This window comes from Scyliorhinus torazame, chromosome 27 (assembly GCF_047496885.1).
Source record: "Scyliorhinus torazame isolate Kashiwa2021f chromosome 27, sScyTor2.1, whole genome shotgun sequence".
Lineage (NCBI taxonomy): Eukaryota > Metazoa > Chordata > Chondrichthyes > Carcharhiniformes > Scyliorhinidae > Scyliorhinus > Scyliorhinus torazame.
Window position 1 is genome coordinate 22364524 of NC_092733.1, and position 21728 is coordinate 22386251.

Genomic DNA, 21728 nt, shown 5'->3' on the forward strand with positions numbered 1-21728 from the left:
AGGAATTTTCCGTGTGATCTTTCACCTTGTACATTGATTTAATGCGGGAAGCCACACAATCGAAATAACAAGGAACTAGGGATGGCTATTCAGTGGGACATTGTAAGCTGTTCTGTTTCTGAGTACTTGTGAGGAAATACAACACGTTTTTATTTTAGGCATAGGTTGATATTATACCAGCGAGGATAATGGAACAAAAGGCAGCTGCTGTGTAGAAAAGCCTTACTTTAGCATACCAACCCAACCAGCGTCTGCCACCTCGAATACTGTCCTTTGTTTTGATCCCTGAATTGCTAATCTGAAAACAAATGTATTAGTGATGCAGTTTTTTTAAAGTTGTCACTTGACCGTAGAATCATGTAAATGTGTAAAAATCCAATTATTTTGCTTGATAATAAAAAATCTCACAGCTGAGAGCAGCTTCCAATTATTCCAATAGACCCCCCCCCCCCCCCCTTCCTGCCACGTATCACTAAATGGGGCGAAACAAATGGTTGGTTAGGATGTGTTGAATGCATATCTTAGCACTGTGGTTAGCACTGTTGCTTCATAGCGGCACGGACCCGGGTTCAATTCCAGCTTGGGTCACTGTCTGTGTGGAGCCTGCATGTTCTCCCGTGTGTGCGTGGGTTTCCTCCGGGTGCTCCGGCTTCCTCCCCCAAGTGCCGAAAGACGTGCTTGTTAGGTGAATTGCACATTCTAAATTCTCCCTCAGTGTACCCGAACAGGTGCCGGAGTGTGGCAACTAGGGGCTTTTCACAGTAATTCATTGTAGCATTAATGTAAGCCTACTTGTGACACTAATAAAGTTTATTATTATTACTACTACCAATGGCTCTTGTTAGCTGTATAATAGTTGGTCCCTCTCCCACACACTTGTGTCTTGTCCAGAAAAAGAGGATTATGCTGGTGAAAGACTGGCTGAATGTATAATTACAGATTTCAGTCCAACTTCTTCTGCTGTGTATTTGTCATTTGATCCACATGCTCTTCTGTTTTCCTTCTTGTCTTAGAACTGGTCAGGTTGAGCAAGAGATAGAAGGAAAAGGCGACAGAGCAAATAGATCCCAGGATGGGGAACATTTCTTGTTTCCACTTTCTCAGGTTTGTTGGTGAATCGCAAGGGTTTGAGCGTTGTAATTTTACACAGGATTTCAGTTTATTTGTCTTCATTGATCCTGGTCTCAAATTACTCTTGTGTCCTAACAGTACGGCACGGTGGTGCAGTGGTCTGCACAGCTTCCTCTTCATGCCAGGGGCCCGGGTTCGATTCCGGCCTCCGGTGACTGTGTTGAGTTTGCACGTTCTCCCCGTGTCTGCGTGGGTTTCCTCCGGGGGTTCTGGTTTCCTCCGACAGCCCAAAGATGTGCAGGTTGGGTGGGGTTACGGGGATAGGGCGGAGTGGGGTTACGGGGATAGGGCGGAGTGTGGACCAAGGTAGGGTAGACCCTTACAGAGGTTCGGTGCAGACTCAATGGGCCGAATGGCCTCATGCACTGTAGGGATTCTATGGACCCTTTTTAAAAAAGGAATAGATTTTACGACTGCAAGGTTATCTGTGTCTACACTGAAGGGGCAATTTAGCGTGGCCAATCCACCTACCCTGCACATCTTTGGGTTGTGGGGGTGAGATCCACGCGGACATGGGGAGAATGTGCAAACTCCACACGGACAGTGACCCTTGGCCGGGTTTGAACCCGGGTTCTTGGTGCCGTGAGGCAGCAGTGCTAACCACTGCGCCACCATGCTGCCCTGTTCCAAATAATTTTAACCATGATGAAACATCTCCTGTTCAGCTGCTGGTTGTTGGAGACTTGACAGCATGGATCAAGCCTCCTTTGGACAAATAAATGCATTCTCGCAACATTCCTCAGTCATTGACAGAATTGTAAAATATACTTTTATTCCCCTAACTTTCCAAGATCTGGTTGTAGTTAATACTCGAGTTCTTGTCGATCATCATAAATTGGAGCAGGACTAGGCCAAAAGGCCATTGAGCCTGATCTGATTGTGACTTTAACTCCACTTTCCTCTCTGTCCCCCATAACCCTTGACTCCTTTGTAGATCAAAATTTGTCCAAGTCCGCTTTGCAGAATGGCCCAGCCTCCACTGCTCTCTGCAAAGAGAATTCCAATTAATAACCCTTTGAAGAAAGAAATTCCCTCTCAGCTCAATGTTAAATAGGATACCCATTGGAAACGGTGCTCCCCTCGTTCTAGATTCCCCCACAAGAGGAAACATCCTCTCAGTATCTACCTTGTGAAGCCCACTCAGAATCGTATAGGAAGGGAGATATTTCCCTTCAAAGGTTCGATTTAATTTCAGAAACCTAAAAAGGAGCATCGGTATAAAATGACAATGACCTTTTAGTCTGTTTCTGCTGTTACTTTGATGTTGCCTGTAATGTTGCTGTTAGGGATCTAAGGTGGAAAGTTTCTCCATTCCCCAGCACTAACATTTCTCTCTTTGAAAGCACACCAGTCACAAAAATAACAAACAAAAGATTGCCCACTTTCCGAAAACTTTGGATTCCTTATCCAACTCCACCCTATCTGAGAAAATAATCGCTTTCAAAATAACTATCCTAAACCCCACGATTGAATTGTCGGTTTGCGATTTGGGTGCTTGTTTCTTGTTCAGCTCGTCACACTTGTATTTCTGGGCATTAGAACCAGGAATTGAAGGGACGTTGTTGCTATATTAGCACTCTCTAAATTCTGTAAATAGTTCAGAGGGAAAGCCATGTGTCTGCTGGGTGCACTCCTGTCCACGTTCGCACTGCAGTGAGTTGCTACTTAGTGACACCAATATCTCAGTCATGCAGGTTAAATGTAGGTGAAATTATTGTTTGGCTGATGTTGTCTGCATTAATATCAAATGTTTCATTCTGTAGAATGCAACTTTAAAAAAAAAAAATCATCTCTCAACATTCCAGTTTTGTTTGACCTATTTTCGTTTGACCTGATAGAATTCACTGGGAAAATATGTTCCTGTCTTTCCAAAGCTGAAAAACCGACTTTCCCGCAGTAACCTTGTGAAGCACGATATAGAGATCACAGACAAAGAGGTAATATATTGCCGTTGTGTCATGTTGCTGCAGTACAATAATTACTGCATTATCACAAGTATTTTTTGCTCTCAAGTATTTTAAAGAACGACCGTGTAAATTACATCAGTGTATACATCACCAGAGCCAAAATCCAGGCCTTAGTCTCCAACGTCCATTTGTGCAGTCTCCAACAGGTGTTCTAGCATAGCTGTTGGAAGATTTTCTCTCTTATTGCCTGCGGGACATTAACTAATAAACTGATAGTAGCATGTCTTCCATTGCCTTGGTTGATAGCAGAATATCAGAGTCTTACCTGGTCTGCGTGGCTTGACAACATTGCAGGTAGCATGCATACCAGCCAATCGGCCACTATACAATCTTCTGAATGCTCCAATAATCAGCTATCGCTCCATATCTTGGCACACAGTATGTTGCAACACTGCCTTACCATAGACTCTTATGTTTTTTCTATAGTTTGCAGCATCTACTGCAGGAGGGAACTCTTCAGCCTATATTTTATAACGGTGATATTCCTGTAAATTGCATATTTTTAGATAGTGTGTGTACATGTGTTCCTTTTCCACACATTGTCAACAAACTGCTCACTCACTTCTACTTCAGAAGCTCCATAACATACATTGAAAATCACCCTGTATACCAGCTATGTGTGTAAGTAAATGCAATCATTCAGACTTAAACAAGTTCTCACTTAATTTTTTTTTGCGTTTTATTACTTAAGAGCTTAAGGAACAGCAACGTGGAAGGCGACAAAAATCCTCAGGACATGGATCTTGAAATTTCAGGATGTTGCCTTCCTGCTGCCAAGCACCAAGTACAGATGTCGCAGCAATCACCCGAACAGACTGCCTGTAACGCAACATCAAGTCAACCGCCCGCAAAGGAGTCAGGGAAAGAGCAGAAAGAGACCGAGGCAGCTGGGCGCTGTGTTAAAGAAAGGAGCGATGGTGATGTGGCGCTTTCAGATGCACAAATGGGGGCAGACATGCGGCATGTTGGCCATGAGGCAGAGGAGCTGACTTGCCCTTCGGACCAAAGAAATTCTGACATCACCGAAGTGGAGAATGAAAGCAACAAACTAGACCAGCACCTGTTTGAAATGGACATGCTTTGCAGGACTCCAATTCCAATAGCTCACAGCACTCCAGATGAACAGCCACTAACTCAGTCAGAATGTACAAGACGGAGCTTCTCTAAAGACGAGCCTGACTTTGAGCTGTCGCGTAATTCTCTTTACCAGGAACAGACTGATGTCGTGCCAGTCGCTCACGAGGAATTGGCCCTCTGCCAAGGTGCAGCCAGGGAATACACGATAGCAATCAATAAGGATGTTGATGGGACAGAAGAAAGATGTGTTCTTCCAGCTGAGGTTTACAAGAACTCCAGCTGCAGAGAGAAGACTGATAATCTTGTAGTAGTCAGTGAAGAGTTAACTGGAAGTGAGGGCAACAGGCAAGAACTGGCTGTCCCAATGAATTTAACCACAGATAGACCTGCGCAGAATGATCTGAAAGACGAGACCTGTTCACAGTCCACTGACCTCTTGTGTTCCAGCACCCTCCACCATTCACTTGAAAGTAACGCTGTGATCCAGGTAAAGAACACCTTTAATTCCCAAGCCGATACAATGGATAGACATAAAAATGCAAGTGAGGAACTGCAGGAGTCACCCAGCTGTGAGGCTGAGTTAAGCGTCGCTACGAGAAATGACAGTGTTCTGCAAGACGTTGATGCTTGCCAAAAGGATGGTGACTGGTCTGACCTGAGTGGCCCTAACAACTCTAGGACCGCAGTGGCTATTGCCAAAACTCTCCACAAAGACTCAGGTGGCCATCAACCTGGACCTCAACCACAGCCCAGCCCACGCTTTCCAGGAGATAAAACAATGGAGATTGATCGCGAGACTCTGCCTGAGCGCCGAGGTGAAATGGAGATAGAAAATCAGAAAATTACCCAGAATCTCTGTAAAAGCTTTCATGGCCAAGCAGTTCCCAATGAGAGGTGCAATTCTACAAACTGTAGCAATGCTGGTGAGGAAACAAAGCAGCTGATCCAAGAGGTATTAAATAATAGTCATAGCAACAGCCTGTTAACAGCTGACTTGGCAGAAAAGGAGTATCATTCTGCTGCACAAAGTGCAGGACCGGGAGGGCAATGTGTAAGACAACAGCCAGCTGAGCATTCAGAAGCTCCGTCACTTAACACAATGCTCCTTCACTCACAAACCAATCTGCTTCCAGCAAACAGGGCAGTTGACATATCTGAGAGCACTGGGGCTTTTAAGGTGCATGGCGGAAGCAGCTGTGGTGCAGAACCTCCACCTGGTCGGCAAAGTGGCATCACCGGATCGCAAGGGCTGGAAATCACAGAGAAAGAGCTCCCCGTTATAGGCCTCAATTCTTCACAACAAACTACCCATTCAAGCAAGAATGAAGGCATTCTTCCCGGTGAGGCCAATGCCCCTCAGATACTTTTTGATAGTAATTGCAATCGCGGGGTTATAAAGGACAACAAAGGATTAGACAGTAAAATGAGACTTGGCATTAGCAATGAGCTAAGCTCCAGCATGTTTTTATCGTTGGATAACACAGACTTCCAAATTGAAACCAATTTGAGCAACATCAGTGAAGAAAAAGACAAAGTAGGTTTTGGTAGAAGAGAGAGTCAGTGTAAGACCGGGATTAAAAGAATGAGAGACGATGTTACTCTATCTCCGCTGTTAACAGGCACTGGAATGGAACACTGTGTTGTTGGGCGTCAGCAGGAAGATAAAGCGAAGAAAGCGATTCAAGCTGGAGGGAGCATATCTACGGGCATAGAATGTGGGCGCGTGAACATCAGCAATAATCAGGAGCCAGCCTTAAAAGAACAATCTGCCCAGCCTTTAATGGGTCATATTGCAGAGAGAGGAAGTTCAAATGAAAGTGGTACTTTTGGCGAAACAGGTTTCCCTGTGGAAAAGATGGATATGGAACTGGGTTCGGAGATGTCTGGAGATGCGGACACGTTACCCAAAACTGGTGCAACTCGAGCGGCCATTCCAGTGGCCTTTCCGCTATACCAGCCACCTGAAGATTTCACAAAGGGTCGCGGGTGCCTTTCAGTTGTATTTCCACCTGCAGGAAATGAAACGCGAGGTCATTGTTCTGACAGCCGTGACGTTAACACAGAAACTGGTCGCTGTGGCACATTAAAAGAACGTCACTGGACAAGTAGCATTGTGAGTGAAACCAAAGGCTGCAGTTTTTCCATGGTGGGTGCGGGCTCCTCCAGTAAGGAACAGGAGATTCAATGTCGAACAGCAACTCAGAGCGCAAACCAAGGGAACAAAAGCGAACAAAAACCATTCCCCTGTACAAAGAGCAAGGTACGGGTGTTTTTATTAATAAAGGTTGAAAGAAAATGTTCAATCGAAAAACGTTACTGACATCTGTTTTCAACCAGTAGAATTGCATATACTAACCTCGGGACTTCAGAATAAAATGTATTGGGGGAATGGTTTCTCTGATTCCAAAGCTTGCGACATGGTAAATGTCTTGATGAAGATTTCTATCTTCTTTATTTCTAGCATAAACCTATTCAAAAAGAAAAGGAAAAGTTGCATTTATTTAGAAACACTGACCAAGGGAAATAGTCACCAGGGTGCTTACGATGCTGCTGCACAAACTGACCAGAGTAATTCCTCCCTCAATTTTTAGTGGGGTGAATTGCCTCCAGTTGTGTGTTGGTTCCCAACTCCTGATCTCCTGCTGTAGGGGGCCTTTCCATTTTTCCTGTGCCAAGTGTCACTGGCTCAGCTGGTGGCATCGTTGCCTCTGAATCCAAAGACAGCGGGTACAAACTCCGTTGCAGCACATAATCTGAAGAAAGCGGATAATTCAGTCGAACCGTAGCCTCTTAAAGAGCTTCGGATGGACTCAAAACTGAGGCGCAGTTTCAAGAGATGCATGTTGTCCTGACCCAACATTTCTCCCCCAGACAACATCATAAAAACAGTAACCGGAGATGCATACCATTTCTGTTTGTGGAGCCTTTTTGTGGGCAAAACCAACGATTGTGTTTACCCTTAACTGTAGAATGTAATCCATGTACATGGCTAGTTTGCTCAGTGGACATTAACACATCCCAAATCAATCGGGACAGTTTTGGTTATCTTCCATGAAAATGTTTGTACAGCACATTGTTACAAAATAACTCTCGTCAGCACAGAATGTAAAAATGTTAACCATGATCAGTCATTAAATCCCTGATTGCCTATTGGAGAGTTTTCGACATTTCACTTAACTTTTCATGCCTCTTGTTTTAGGTACTGACCAAACTCACTCACGACGAGGTACAACCAGGTAATTAAACATCAAAGTTTTTTGACACAATCATGTTTTAATGGCAGAAGTATTATTTCCACTGTTTAAATTAAGGAGTATAGTTTTATTTATCTGTTTTGGATGAGTTATTTTAGCTGCTTTTTTACCTTTTTCCTTTGGAACCTTCCGTGCCAAATATATATTTTAATAATATAATCTTTATTGTCACAAGTAGGCTTACAGTAACACTGCAATGAAGTTACTGTGAAAATTCTCTAGTCGCCACATTCCGGCGCCTGTTCGGGTACACGGAGGGAGAATTCAGAATGTCCAATTCACCTAACAGCACGTCTTTCGGGACTTGTGGGAGGAAACCGGAGCACCCGGAAGAAACCCACGCAGACACAGGGAGACTTCCCACAGACAGTAACCCAAGCTGGGAATCGAACCTGGGATCCTGGCTCTGTGAAGCAACAGTGCTAACCACTGTGCTACCGTGCTGCCCATCTTGAAATCATTCTTGAAAGAGCAAATTAGGGTCGGAGAATTGTTCGAAGAAGTGAAATTGGCCCAGAGTGACTGGCTGCCTTCATTTTACAAATGTAATCTTTCCATGGTTAAGTCCTTAGGGGCGGCACGGTGATGCAGTGGTTAGCACTGCAGCCTCACGGCGCCGAGGACCCGGGTTCAATCTCAGCCCCAGGTCACCATCCATGTGGAGTTTGCACATTCTCCCCAACAACCCAAAGATGTGCAGGGTAGATGGATTGGCTGTGCTTAATTGCCCCTTAATTGGAAATAAAGATTTGGGTATTCTAAATTTATTCTTAAAATCTCCTCGGCTGCCACACAGCAGAGAGCCTGAGATCTGGTGCGAAATTCTCCGGAAACGGCGCAATGTCCGCCGACTGGTGCCCAAAACGGCGCAAATCAGTCGGGCATCGCGCCGCCCCAAAGGTGCGGAATGCTCTGCATCTTTGGGGGCGAGCCCCAACCTTAAGGGGCTAGGCCCGCGCCGGACGAATTTCCGCCCTGCCAGCTGGCTGAAAAGGCCTTTGGTGCTCCGCCAACTGGAGCGGAAATGACATCTCCGGGCGGCGCGGGAGCGTCAGCGGCCACTGACGGCATTCCCGCGCATGCGCAGTGGAGGGAGTCTATTCCGCCTCCGCCATGGTGGAGACCGTGGCAAAGGCGGAAGGGAAAGAGTGCCCCCACGGCACAGGCCCGCCCGCGGATCGGTGGGCCCCGATCGCGGGCCAGGCCACCGTGGGGGCACCCACCGGGGCCAGATCGCCCCCCGCCCCCCCCCCAGGACCCCGGAGCCCGCCCGCGCCGCCTTGTCCCGCCGGTAAGAGAGGTGGTTTAATCCACGCTGGCGGGACAGGCATTCTAGCTGCGGGACTTCGGCCCATCCGGGCCGGAGAATCGCGGGGGGGGGGGGGGGGGGGGGGGGGGCGCCAACCGGCGCGGCGCGATTTCCGTCCCTGCCGAATATCCGGTGGTGGAGAATTCGGCAACCGGCGGGGGCGGGATTCACGCCAGCCCCCGGCGATTCTCCGACCCGGCGGGGGGTCGGAGAATCTCGCCCCAGGAACTGGACGGCAGAAAGTAATTTTATTATACCACCGAATACTTCTATAGCAAGTAGCTTTAGGTTTTGATTTGTTTCATGTCTACTCAGTAAATCCCTTGGCACTGCTCATTGATCCTTTGGGAAGCAGCCAATTGGATTTGGGGCTTCTGTCAGTGTTGAACTGGTTGCTAGGGGATACTTAAAGACTATGACAGGCTAGCCTCACTGACTTTCCATCCCTTTTCTCCAGTCTGGAAACATTTCTTTACCGTTTGGCTTTTCATCGTAACAGGGTGGTCGAAATTGAGAATTTGCTCTGTGAAGCGTTTTAGGCACAGATCTCACTCGCTGTTGTGCAGCCTGTTCATGAACTACTTTTAGTTTCTGTGCCCCCCCCCCCCCCCCACCACCCCCAAATGAATAAAGCGGACACTTCCTGCCACCTAAAGATTCCTGAAGCTGCATTCTGTAAAAATACTTTCATTTAATGATGCATCATTTGATCTCTTAAGTTTTGGATGTAATTTAGCTCATTTATATGTAACTGGTGTTTGGCACAAATCTAAGAAATAAGTGTGAATGCAATGCATCATAGAGATGCAGGGAGGCACAGTGGTTAGCCCTGCTGCCTCACGGCGCCGAGGACCTGGGTTCGATCCCGGCCCCGGGTCGATGTCCGTGTGGGATTTGGACATTCTCCCCGTGTCTGTGTGGGCCTCATAAGAACTAGGAGCAGGAGTAGGCCATCTGGCCCCTCAAGCCTGCTCCACCATTCAATGAGATCATGGCTGATCTTTGTGGACTCAGCTCCACTTTCCGGTCCGAACACCACAACCCTTAATCCCTTTATTCTTCAAAAAACTATCGATCGTTATCTTAAAAACATTTAATGAAGGAGCCTCAACTGCTTCACTGGGCAAGGAATTCCAGAGATTCACAACCCTTTGGGTGAAGAAGTTCCTCCTAACCTCAGTCCTAAATCTACTTCCCCTTATTTTGAGGCTATGCCCCCTAGTTCTGCTTTCACCCGCCAGTGGAAACAACCTGCCCGCATCTATCCTATCTATTCCCTTCATAATTTTATATGTTTCTATAAGATCCCCCCACATCCTTCTAAATTCCAATGAGTACAGTCCCAGTCTACTCAACCTCTCCTCGTAATCCAACCCCTTCAGCTCTGGGATTAACCTAGTGAATCTCACCCCCACAACCTAAAAAGATGTGCAGTGTAGGTGAATTGGCCATGCTAAATTGCCCCTTCATTGGAAACATAGAATAATTTTTTTTAAAAAAGAGATGGAGGCAGGTATACTGTGAACACAATCAGCATGATGAACTTTGCAGCATAATAATTCAGCCCAGGGCTTAACTCATTTGTGGGCTCTTCCCTCCCCTTCTGTTCTGATGATCCTCTTTTTAAAATAAAAAGTACCCTATTCTAAAGGGGCAATTTAGTGTGGTCAATTCACCTACCCTGACTTTTTGGGCTTCGTAAAGGATCTTTTTAAACATGATTTCTACAAAACTAAATGTTGAAAATGTAATTCTGTTGGAAGAACGTTGTACCACTTGCCAGTACTGGAACATTTTCAGGGAATTACACAGTAGTTTCTGACTGTCCGATTGCAAAAAAGTTCTATGATAGTTTCTCATGGAATATGGTTTACAAAAACCTTTAAAACATGTTCCCATAGGGCAGCACGGTGGCACAGTGGGTTAGCCCTGCTGCCTCACGGCGCCGAGATCCCAGGTTCGATCCCGGCTCTGGGTCACTGTCCGTGTGGAGTTTGCACATTCACCCCGTGTTTGCATGGGTTTCGCCCCCACAACCCAAAAATGTGCAGGGTAGGTGGATTGGCCACGCTAAATTGCCCCTTCATTGGAAAAAATGAATTGGGTACTCTAAATTTATTTTTTTTAAACTTGTTCCCATGACCTTAGGTGTATGGAACATTGTGACTTCTGAACTTGCAAATGGTTGGAAAGCTGTTGTAATTAGTGACTAAACCAGTTGTCTCTTCCCCGTAGATAACAAAGATCGTGAATTACCACTCATGAAACCGACATTAGAAAGCAAGGCTGTGACGGACCTTTCACCAGTCATTGCCCCTCCGGAGGATAATGCTAATTTTGCATCTGAGCTCGAAGACCTGCATTTAAGGTATCAATGGTTTGTAATGAATACTGGATTCATTATATATTGGATGCTGACACCTGGGGCGAAATTCTCCCCAAACGGCGCAATGTCCGCCGACTGGCGCCCAAATCGGCGCCAATCAGACGGGCATCGCGCCGCCCCAAAGGTGAGGAATGCTCCGCATCTTTGGGGGCCGAGCCCCAACATTGAGGGGCTTGGCCGACGCCGGAGGGATTTCCGCCCCGCCAGCTGGCGGAAACGGCCTTTGTTGCCCCACCAGCTGGCGCGGAAATGACATCTCCGGGCGGCGCATGCGCGGGAGCGTCAGCGGCCGCTGATAGTTTCCCGCGCATGCGCAGTGGAGGGAGTCTCTTCCGCCTCCGCCATGGTGGTGACCGTGGCGGAGGCGGAAGGGAAAGAGTGCCCCCACGGCACAGGCCCGCCCGCGGATCGGTGAGCCCCGATCGCGGGCCATGCCACCGTGGGGGCACCCCCCGGGGCCAGATCGCCCCGCGCCCCCCCCAGGACCCCGGAGCCCGCCCACGCCGCCTTGTTCCGCCGTTCAAAAGGTGGTTTAATCCACGCTGGCGGGACAGGCAATTTATCGGCGGGACTTCGGCCCATCCGGGCCAGAGAATCCAGCGGGGGGACCCGCCAACCGGCGCGGCCCGATTCCCGCCCCTCGCCGAATATCCGGTACCGGAGACTTCGGCAACCGGCGGGGGCGGGATTCACGGCAGCCCCCGGCGATTCTCCGACCCGGCGGGGGGTCGGAGAATGACGTCCCTTGGGTGGGATTGTCAGGCCCTTCCCAACAGCAAGATGTTCTGGTCCCGCCAAAGGCAACACCCCCTCACCCACGCAAACACGGGGAGAATGTGCAAATTCCACACGGACAGTGACCCAGAGCTGGGATCGAACCTGGGACCTTGGTGCTGTGAGGCAGCAGTGCTAACCACTGCGCCATCGTTCTGCCCTTACCCCATCTACACCATAAGGATCTATTGTGTAATGAGCTTGAGGTACTCTCAATACAATTCCTAGTTGCCATCAACATTTGGCACCAAACTGTGCCTCTTGTCTGTTAGTTGGTTCTAAATTGGAATCTTTTTTTTTATAAACTTAGGGCACCCAATTATTTTTTCCCCAATTAAGGGTCAATTTAGCGTCGCCAATTCACCTGTGTCACCCCTCACTCCGTCTGGGGGACTCCCGGAATCAGGCACATCATAATTGAAGGTTCTTTTGTTTTTCTGCCTCCCTGGATAGTTCAGGCAATGCCCTATTGCCCCCCCCCCCCTCCCTCCATTAACACCACGACTCCCTCCCTTCCCCCCCCCCTTCCTTTCCATTCTGTTGGTACAGAGGCAAGGGTATCTGGTCTCTCCAGCGCAAAGTTTAGTGTTTGTACAACTGTGTTGTGAACTGTTTTAATAATCAGAGTATCCTACCCCTGCCTCCCCGTACGTTGGTTTGTACCGTTTGGCCTTGTATAAATTTTTTTACTGTTTTAGTAACAAGATATGGCCAATTCACCTAGCCTGCACATCTTTGGGTTGTGGGGGTGAGACCCATGCAAACACGGGGAGAATGTCAAATTGGAATCTTATTTATAGCTACCATTGGATAACTGGTAACTATGGACAAATGGATAAGTACCACACTGGGAAAGCAAGGCCAGTTGATGTGAGCAGTTGCTGTGACCTACCTAAAGCTCAGAGTGCTCACTAATGACTTTGATGCGGATGTGGAAAACTGGCATGTTACAGGTCCAAGGCACTCATTGAAAAGATTTCATTGTTTTCTATTATTCTCCAAACCTCAGCGTTTCAAGCTTTGGGCTATGGTAAGGTTTCTGGATTTGTTTTCAATGGATCTGAAGTTATGCCATGTTTAATCATATTTAATACCTAAATGGGTGGGACGTGGCATTTAGAAAGAGGCCCAGGGGTTAGAGTGTCCTGGGCTTCATTTTCACTGCAGCAGACGAGTTTTGAACTGATCCCGGTTAAAATTGGGGACTGCAGATGGACCTCAGGCAGGAAATAGGCAGTCAGCGGCTGAAAGTTACCCCCGAGGTGTACCGGATCTTTGAGTGTTTCCATTAACAACACAGTCTACAGTGAATCTGTCCTTCATATGGTTGCAGTGAATCCGATTGGCAGGCCTTTTCCCCTTCCGCAGAAGAAGAGGAAGACGCTACACATGTTGTCTGCGGGCTCATTAATGAACTTTCCAAAATAAAGTGAGTAATCGCTCGGCTCTTCACCCCCCCCCCCCCCCCCCCCCCGAATCATTTCTGGCACTGAAAAGGTTTATGGTATTTCTGACGACTGTTCAAAGCAATTTATAGACGCTGAAGGAAAAGCAACTGATGTGAGTGGCATGATCGCAGTGGTTGTTTTGCGAGTGAATCATTGAGTGCTGTGTGGGTCCTGTGTTGTGACATTTAATGCGGTGATTGCTGCTGACTATCGCACACATGAGTGACAGAGATACAAATGTGTTGTGTGTTCAGGCCCATCATTTGTACAAAAATGTGACTCGCTGGGGAGATATCTGTTTTCCCTGGGCATTATCGTTTCACAAATCATTAATGCTGGAGGGAGTATTTGGGCAGTCAGCTCCTGACCAGCTGAGTGCACGGAGGCGCTGAGTGTGAGTCGGGCAACTCCGTGAAAGAGGGAAGCAACCAAAAGCAGCGCTGTGTCAATGTCTTATCAATTACGTTGTTAATGTCAATTATATTGTTACAGTTAAGAGAAACAATTGAGCACGTATAAATAGGGGATAACTGGGACACTGGGCCGAGTGGGAGGAGAGCTGTGAGACTGAGCAAGTCAATGAACCTTATCAATAAAGAAAAGCCCTGTGTCTTGCTTTCGGCTTCACCTCCCGGCTTAGATCCTGTTCACACACCAAACATGGGCAACTTGGTTGTAGCAGGCTCATTAGGGAAAGGATGGGGAAAGTAGGAGTTCATTCGCTCGCAGTGGAAATTTTCGATGAGAAAATGAGAGTCTGAGGAAAGCGTTTTGTTTGAAGTACTCCTTTATTCCAAATTGTCAGCCTTACACATCTCTGACGCCTTCTCACCAACACAAATTCCTGTCTCACTGTCAGCTTGACTCCAATTATGACAATTGCAGGTAACCTCCCAGGCAGGCAGCATTTTTAACAGCAGTGTTGCTTGGTTCTGAGTAGCGTCCAGCCCACCCTGGAGCCTTGAGAAACCATTGTAGGGAATGGGGAAACCTGTGTCTCTAACTGGCAGTATGGTCTGCTGGAATTGGGGAGCTGTGAGGCCTGGTTTGAAGTTGAGCCCCTGTGGAGCTTCCCAAGAATGTTGCCTGTAATCAATGCCATGGGCCAAGCAAGGTGCGGATTCTGTGAGGGTGGTTTTTTGTGGGGGACGGATCACCTGCTGCCCCTCCCCGACCGATAAGTCTGCTGGCATAGCACCAACCTGAAGCCTGTGGTGATGTTACGCTGGGTTCAGCCTTAATTGTTTCAGACTGGGGACGCCCGCTTTCATTGATGAGGAAATACTACCCTGGAGAGCTGCTGGCTAATCTGACTGGCTGGCTGGCAGCTCTGTCACCTCAGCAGCGGCAAGGCTAAGTTGTGTCAGTCCCCGAGAAATTGTGTTGCGGGTCCCGGATTTCAGGTAAACCTAGCGATTTTGGACAGGCCTGCCTGCCTAGCAGACACCTGCGGAGGGAACTGGGTGATTTGGCGGGAGAGGGGTGCTTTGCTTCAGAGGCAGGGTAGGGCATGGAAGCTTACAGGAGAGTATGACCTTGAGTGAGAGAGTGGGGGTACCTCTGGGTATGGGGGAACCCCAAAGAAGGTTCCACCCGCTGGCTTGCTCTCAGCTATACATATTATAGCGACGGAGCCAGAATTAGGCAAATAATTTGCCAGTTAAAGGCCTCGGTGGGGCGGCATGTGGCGCAGTGGTTAGCACTGGGACTGCAGCGCTGAGGACCTGGGATGGAATCCCGGCCCTGGGTCACTGTCCGTGTGGAGTTTGCACATTCTCCCCGTGTCTGCGTGGGTTTCAACCCCACAATCCAAAGATGTGCAGGTTAGGTGGATTGGCCACGCTAAATTGCCCCTTAATTGGAAAAATTAAAATAAATAATTGGTATTCAAAATTTATTTTAAAAAAGGCCTCGCTAGGTCGAAGGGTGAGTGGCCAGCCTGGTTTCCCACCCATTGTAATATGGGAGATGTGGGTGAGTGACGGTGGGCAGGTCACCCATTTTTATGAGCTCTCACATCTTCAGATACACCAGTGAGAAGACAGGAAAATTCACCCCCAGATTCAGATGTAGGTTCACATTTTTGTACATCAGTGGAAGTTTCCTGAAGAACGAGATATTGTCTGAGGAAAATAGGTTTTGTTTTGTACCTGGAATTACTTTCGAAAGTGGAATTGCTTTTGAAATTGAAAACTGGATTGGGCAAAACAGCAAATGAAACATGAAATTCTCAATAGCATCAGCTAGCAAACCATTATCCTCAACCGCTCGCAAACCTGGCCATTATTCACAATCCCTGGCCATCAGCTAGCAAACCTGGCCATTACCCTCCATCCCTGACCATCAGCTAGCAAACCTGGCCATTATTCACAATCCCTGGCCATCAGCTAGCAAACCTGGCCATTACCCTCCATCCCTGACCATCAGCTAGCAAACCTGGCCATTATCCCCAACCACTGACCATCAGCTAGCAAACCTGGCCATTATCCCCAACCCCTGACCATCAGCTAGCAAACCTGGCCAATACCCTCCATCCCTGACCATCAGCTAGCAAACCTGGCCATTATCCTCCATCCCTGACCATCAGCTAGCAAACCTGGCCATTATCCTCCATCCCTGACCATCAGCTAGCAAACCTGGCCATTATCCTCCATCCCTGACCACCAGCTCACAAACCTGTCCATTGTCGTAACTCAGACCCCAGACCATCAGCGAGTAAACCTGGCCATTATCCCCAACCCCTGACCATCAGCTAGCAAACCTTGCCATTATTCACAATGCCTGCCCATCAGCTAGCAAACCTAACCATTTTTGTAACTCAGACCCCAGACCATCAGCGAGTAAACCTGGCCATTATCCCCAACCCCTGACCGTCAGCTAGCAAACCTGGCCATTATACCCAAACCCTCACCATCAGCTAGCAAAGCTGGCCATTATCCTCAATCACTGACCATCAGCAAGCAAACCTGGTCATTATCCCCAACCCCTGACCATCAACTGGCAAACCTGGCTATTATTCCCAACCCCTGATCATCAGCTAGCAAACCTGGCCATTATCCCCAACCCCTGACCATCAGCTAGCAAACCTGGCCATTATCCCCAACCCCTGACCATCAGCTAGCAAACCTGGCCATTATCCCCAACCCCTGACCATCAGCTAGCAAACCTGGCCATTATCCCCAACCCCTGACCATCAGCTAGCAAACCTGGCCATTATCCCCAACCCCTGACCATCAACTGGCAAACCTGGCCATTATCCTCAACCACTGACCATCAACTGGCAAACCTGACCGTTATCCCCAACCCCTGACCATCAGCTAGCAAACCTGACCATTATCCCCAATCCCTGACCATCAGCCAGCACACCTGGCCATTATCCTCAATCCCTGACCATCAGCTAGCAAACCTGGCCATTATCCCCAACCCCTGACCATCAGCTAGCAAACCTGGCCATTATCCACAACCCCTGACCATCAGCTAGCAAACCTGGCCATTATCCTCAATCCCTGACCATCAGCTAGCAAATCTGGCCATTATCCCCAACCCCTGACCATCAGCTAGCAAACCTGGCCATTACCCTCATTCACTGACCATCAGCTAGCAACCCTCGCCATTATTCACAATCCCTGACCATCAGCTAGCAAACCTGGCCATTACCCTCGTTCACTGACCATCAGTGAGCAAACCTGGCCATTATTCACAATCCCTGACCATCAGCTAGCAAATCTGGCCATTACCCTCGTTCACTGACCATCAGTGAGCAAACCTGACCATCAGCTAGCAAACCTGGTCATTATCCTCGTCCACTGGCCATCAGTGAGCAAACCTGGCCATTATCCCCAACCCCTGACAACCAGCTAGCAAACCTGGCCATTACCCTCCATCCCTGACCAGCTAGCAAAGCTGGCCATTATCCTCAACCCCTCACCATCAGCTAGCAAACCTGGCCATTACCCTCCATCCCTGACCATCAGCTAACAAACCTGGCCATTATCCTCATCCACTGACCATCAGCTAACAAACCTGGCCATTACCCTCCATCCCTGACCATCAGCTAGCAAACCTGGCCATTATCCTCAACCCCTGACCATCAGCTAACAAACCTGGCCATTATCCTCAACCCCTGACCATCAGCTAACAAACCTGGTCATTATCCTCAACCCCTGACCATCAGCTAACAAACCTGGCCATTATCCTCAACCCCTGACCATCAGCTAACAAACCTGGCCATTATCCTCAACCCCTGACCATCAGCTAACAAACCTGGCCATTATCCCCAACCCCTGACCATCAGCTAGCACACCTGGCCATTATCCCCAACCCCTGACCATCAGCCAGCAAACCTGGCCATTATCCTCAACCCCTGACTATCAGCTAACAAACCTGACTATTATCCTCAACCCCTGACCATCAGCTAACAAACCTGGCCATTATCCTCAACCCCTGACCATCAGCTAACAAACCTGGCCATTATCCCCAACCCCTGACCATCAGCTAAGAAACCTGGCCATTATCCTCGACCCCAATCATCAGCTAACAAACCTGGCCATTATCCTCAAACCCTGACCATCAGCGAGTAAACTTTGCCATTTTCCTATCCCCGACCCGACCATCCTGTGGCCACATTTTCTCTCCCAGCAGAGCGATGGTGAGATGTGGTGCTCTGTGCTGTTTCCTGTGCAGCCAGTTTGTTTTTCTCAGGATTAGGGCTGGCCTCCTCCCCCTGCAGCATGGGCCATACCATAAGTTTAGAATTGAGAAAGGAATTCCTAGAAAGTGTCTGATATGCAGCTAAAGGGCTGCGAACAGGCAGTGGTCTTTTCCTGAACAATGCGTGCAGTGAGAGGAGGGCCAGCTGATTTGTTCTTTCCGATCTTCATTGGGGAGGGGGAGTAGATGATGTGAGAGTACTCTGTTTTTCTTTACGTGCTACTCTGGGTCCTTGCCGTACACCTGGACCATCAGAAAGGGTAGGCAGCACTGCTGACAACGCTGCACTCCTTCATCATTGATGAAGGATGAGGGGCGACTTGATAGAGGTTTATAAGATGATCAGGGGAATAGATAGAGTAGACAGTCAGAGACCTTTTCCCCAGGTGGAACACACCATTACAAGGGGACATAAATTTAAGGTGAAAGGTGGAAGATATAGGAGGGATATCAGAGGTAGGTTCTTTACCCAGAGAGTAGTGGGGGCATGGAATGCACTGCCTGTGGAAGTAGTTGAGTCGGAAACATTAGGGACCTTCAAGCAGCTGTTGGATAGGTACATGGATTACGGGAAAATGATATAGTGTAGATTTATTTGTTCTTAAGGGCAGCACGGTAGCATTGTGGATAGCACAATTGCTTCACAGATCCATGGTCCCAGGTTCGATTCCGGCTTGGGTCATTGTCTGTGCGGAGTCTGCACGTCCTCCCCGTGTCTGCGTGGGTTTCCTCCGGGTGCTCCGGTTTCCTCCCACAGTCCAAAGATGTGCGGGTTAGGTGAATTGGCCAATGATAAATTGCCCTTAATGTCCAAATTGCCCTTGGTGTTGGGTGGAGGTGTTGAGTTTGGGTAGGGTGCTCTTTCCAAGAGCTGGTGCAGACTCAGGGGGCCGAATGGCCTCCTTCTGCACTGTAGATTCAATGATAATCTATGATTAATCTAGGACAAAGGTTCGGCACAACATCGTGGGCCGAAGGGCCTGTTCTGTGCTGTATTTTCTATGTTCTATTGCACCGAAGAGTCAACTTTATCAACTGTGGCCCAACTCTGGGACTGAAGCCACAATCTGCTGACTCTTGACGTGAGAACACTGCAAACTGAGCCGAGCTGTAACAATTCATCATTGATCATGTTATTGTATAAAGTACATCATATTCGTGTATGGCATTGTTTAACTGTTCCCTGTTTGATAATCTCCTCAGTCGCGCCATTATGTTCACTCATCGGGAACTGGAGAGTATGAGACGTAACAAAAACAGGAGAGGGAGACCAGTTGGCAGACACATCTCAAGAGGAGCAACAAATGTAACGTATTCAGCGAAGAGAAAAGATCTATGAAAAATATTAACGGCTTGCAACCTGATCAGAGTCTTCATGTTTTACACAGTGGCCGCCCAGAAACAGGCCACGCAGCCCAGTAGGCCCATGCCAGTCCTTATGCTCAACACAAGCTTCCTTCCCTCCCTAATATTACCCCGTCATTATATCTTTTCATTCTTTTCTTCCTTATCTGCTTATCAAGTTTCTCTTTAACAGCATCCACACGAGCAGCCTCAACCACTCCGTGTGGTGTAGTGACGTTTATATTCTAATCACTGGCCGGCAGCTTTCTCTTGAATCCCTTATTGGATTTATTAATGATTTGTATTCATATCTCCCAGTTCTGGACCTGCCTGTAAGAAACATCTCTATATATTCTCTGCCAAACCGTTTCATTATCTTCAATACAGTGGGCGCGATTATCCACTCCCGCGCCAGTTGGGAGAATCGTCTGGGCCGCCAAAATTCCCGGGACACCGGTCCGACGCCCTCCCGCGATTCTCCCAAGCGGCGGGAACGGCCTGGTCGAGTTACGTAGGCCGGAGAATCACCGGAGACACCGAAAACGACGATTCTCCGGCACCCCCGCTATTCTGAGGCCCGGATGGGCCAAGCGGCCAGACCAAAACGGTGGGTTCCCCCCCGGCGCCGTCCACACCTGGTCGCTGCAGCCGTGAGCGGTGCGTGAATGCTGGGGGGGGCGGCCTGCGGGGGGGCGAGGGGGGATCCTGCACCGGGGGGTACCTCAGATGTGGGGTGGCCCGCGATCGGTGCCCACCGATCGTCGGGCCATCCTCTCTGAAGGAGGACCTCCTTCCTTCCGTGGCCCCGCAAGATCCGTCCGCCATCTTCTTGCAGGGCGCCAACCCGCGCATGCGCGGATGATGTCCGTTATGCGGCGCCGGCCGCGTCATCTATGCCGCGCCGCTTTTACACGGGCGACAAGGCCTGGCGCGTGTAGATGACGCGGCCCCGATTCTGGCCCATTGTCAGGGCCTGAATCGGTCGGGACCGGGCCGTTTCGCGCCGTCGTGAACCTCGACGGCGTTCACGACAGCGCGGCCACTTCGGCGCGGGAGTGGAGAATCCCGCCCAGTGAGTCCTCACTTAAAGTTGTCGGTACTTTCCTGAAAAGTGCAGCTTCTAAATCAAACAACTTTAAAACTTTAAACAAAACCAGATTTTCCCATTAAAACCAATGTAAAAGCTGTGGTTAGGTTCTTTAGGACTTTTCTCGTCAGGTACAGCATTATATACACCGTGTAAGTTAAAGTACTTTTCTGAATTTCTTAATTAAATAACTTAAAAATAACTTCTGAAGTAAAATAAACAAAATATGCTAACTTCCGACTTGCCTCCTGCTCGTCACTGACCCTGCTCACTGAACTTCCCACCCCCGATCCCTATTCTCACTGCCGACCCCCTGTTTTGCAACCTCCCCCAGTCTCTAGACCCTCATAGCCAACCTTCCGGTTTGCAGTCTCTGACCTTCATCCTGACTGCAGACTTTCTGATTCATGCCCTATGCTGCTCACTGACCTTCCCGGTCGTTATGGACCCTCCAGTTTATGAAATCTGTCACTCCCAGACCTTACCTCACACTGCCAAGTCTCTGGTTCGAAACCTCTGCTGTTTCCTGACCCTCCCCATCGCTGCGGACCACCCGGTTCATGTCCTCTGCTGCTCCCTAGCCTTCCCTCTTGCCGCTCCCTTCTCCCTGCGGGTGAGGGCTCTGGAGATGAGAGGCAGGAAGAGCAGCTTCGAATTGCAGCAGGTAAATCTGGAACCGGAGGGCCTGCAGTGACTGGTCAGGTCAGGGGAGCAGCAGACGTCATTCCAAAATGGTGCTGATCCACTCACAAGGTCAAACTCAGCGTAAATCTACTTTAAAATGAAACTCGCGACACTCAATGAGAATATGGGCCCTATAAACTGACGGAAGTTAAAGCGAAACAACTTAAAAGGGCGCAACTCAAAATGAGGGCTCACTACCATTACCAGGCATTCCCTTTTCCAGAGAAAATAAATTCTTCAATCTTGCCTGATTTGTACAATCTCTCAGTTCTGGTATCGACCTAGTTTATTTTGTTTGCACCTTCACCGATGCCCCTATATCCCTTTTCTATAATATGATGGCTGGAACCGCTCCAAGAGTGATCTAACCAAAGTTCAATATAAGCTTAACATAAGTTTGCTGCTTTTAAATGGTGCCCTTCCCAGAAATGAGTCCTGGTGTTTTGCTTGTTTTATCCAATGGCTTTATTAACCTGCATCACTTCCTATAGTTCTTTGTGTATCTCTACCCACAGACCCCCTGCTCCTCTAACCCAGTCAGCTGTGTGCTTTACAAG

The 21728-nt window shown here is 48.5% G+C and overlaps 1 protein-coding gene across 1 annotated transcript in view; it reads left to right on the forward strand.

The window, feature by feature from the left end:
• Positions 1 to 20063, forward strand: part of LOC140403299 (uncharacterized) — a 43690-nt gene extending 23627 nt beyond the window's left edge. The window contains exons 4-10 of the mRNA XM_072491121.1: positions 1014 to 1104; positions 2970 to 3068; positions 3790 to 6435; positions 7375 to 7411; positions 10974 to 11106; positions 13232 to 13327; positions 19260 to 20063. Coding sequence (XP_072347222.1) covers positions 1014 to 1104; positions 2970 to 3068; positions 3790 to 6435; positions 7375 to 7411; positions 10974 to 11106; positions 13232 to 13327; positions 19260 to 19395 — 3238 coding nt within the window. The 3' untranslated portion in view covers positions 19396 to 20063. The remainder of the gene's footprint in view (positions 1 to 1013; positions 1105 to 2969; positions 3069 to 3789; positions 6436 to 7374; positions 7412 to 10973; positions 11107 to 13231; positions 13328 to 19259) is intronic.
• Positions 20064 to 21728: the final 1665 nt, after the last annotated feature.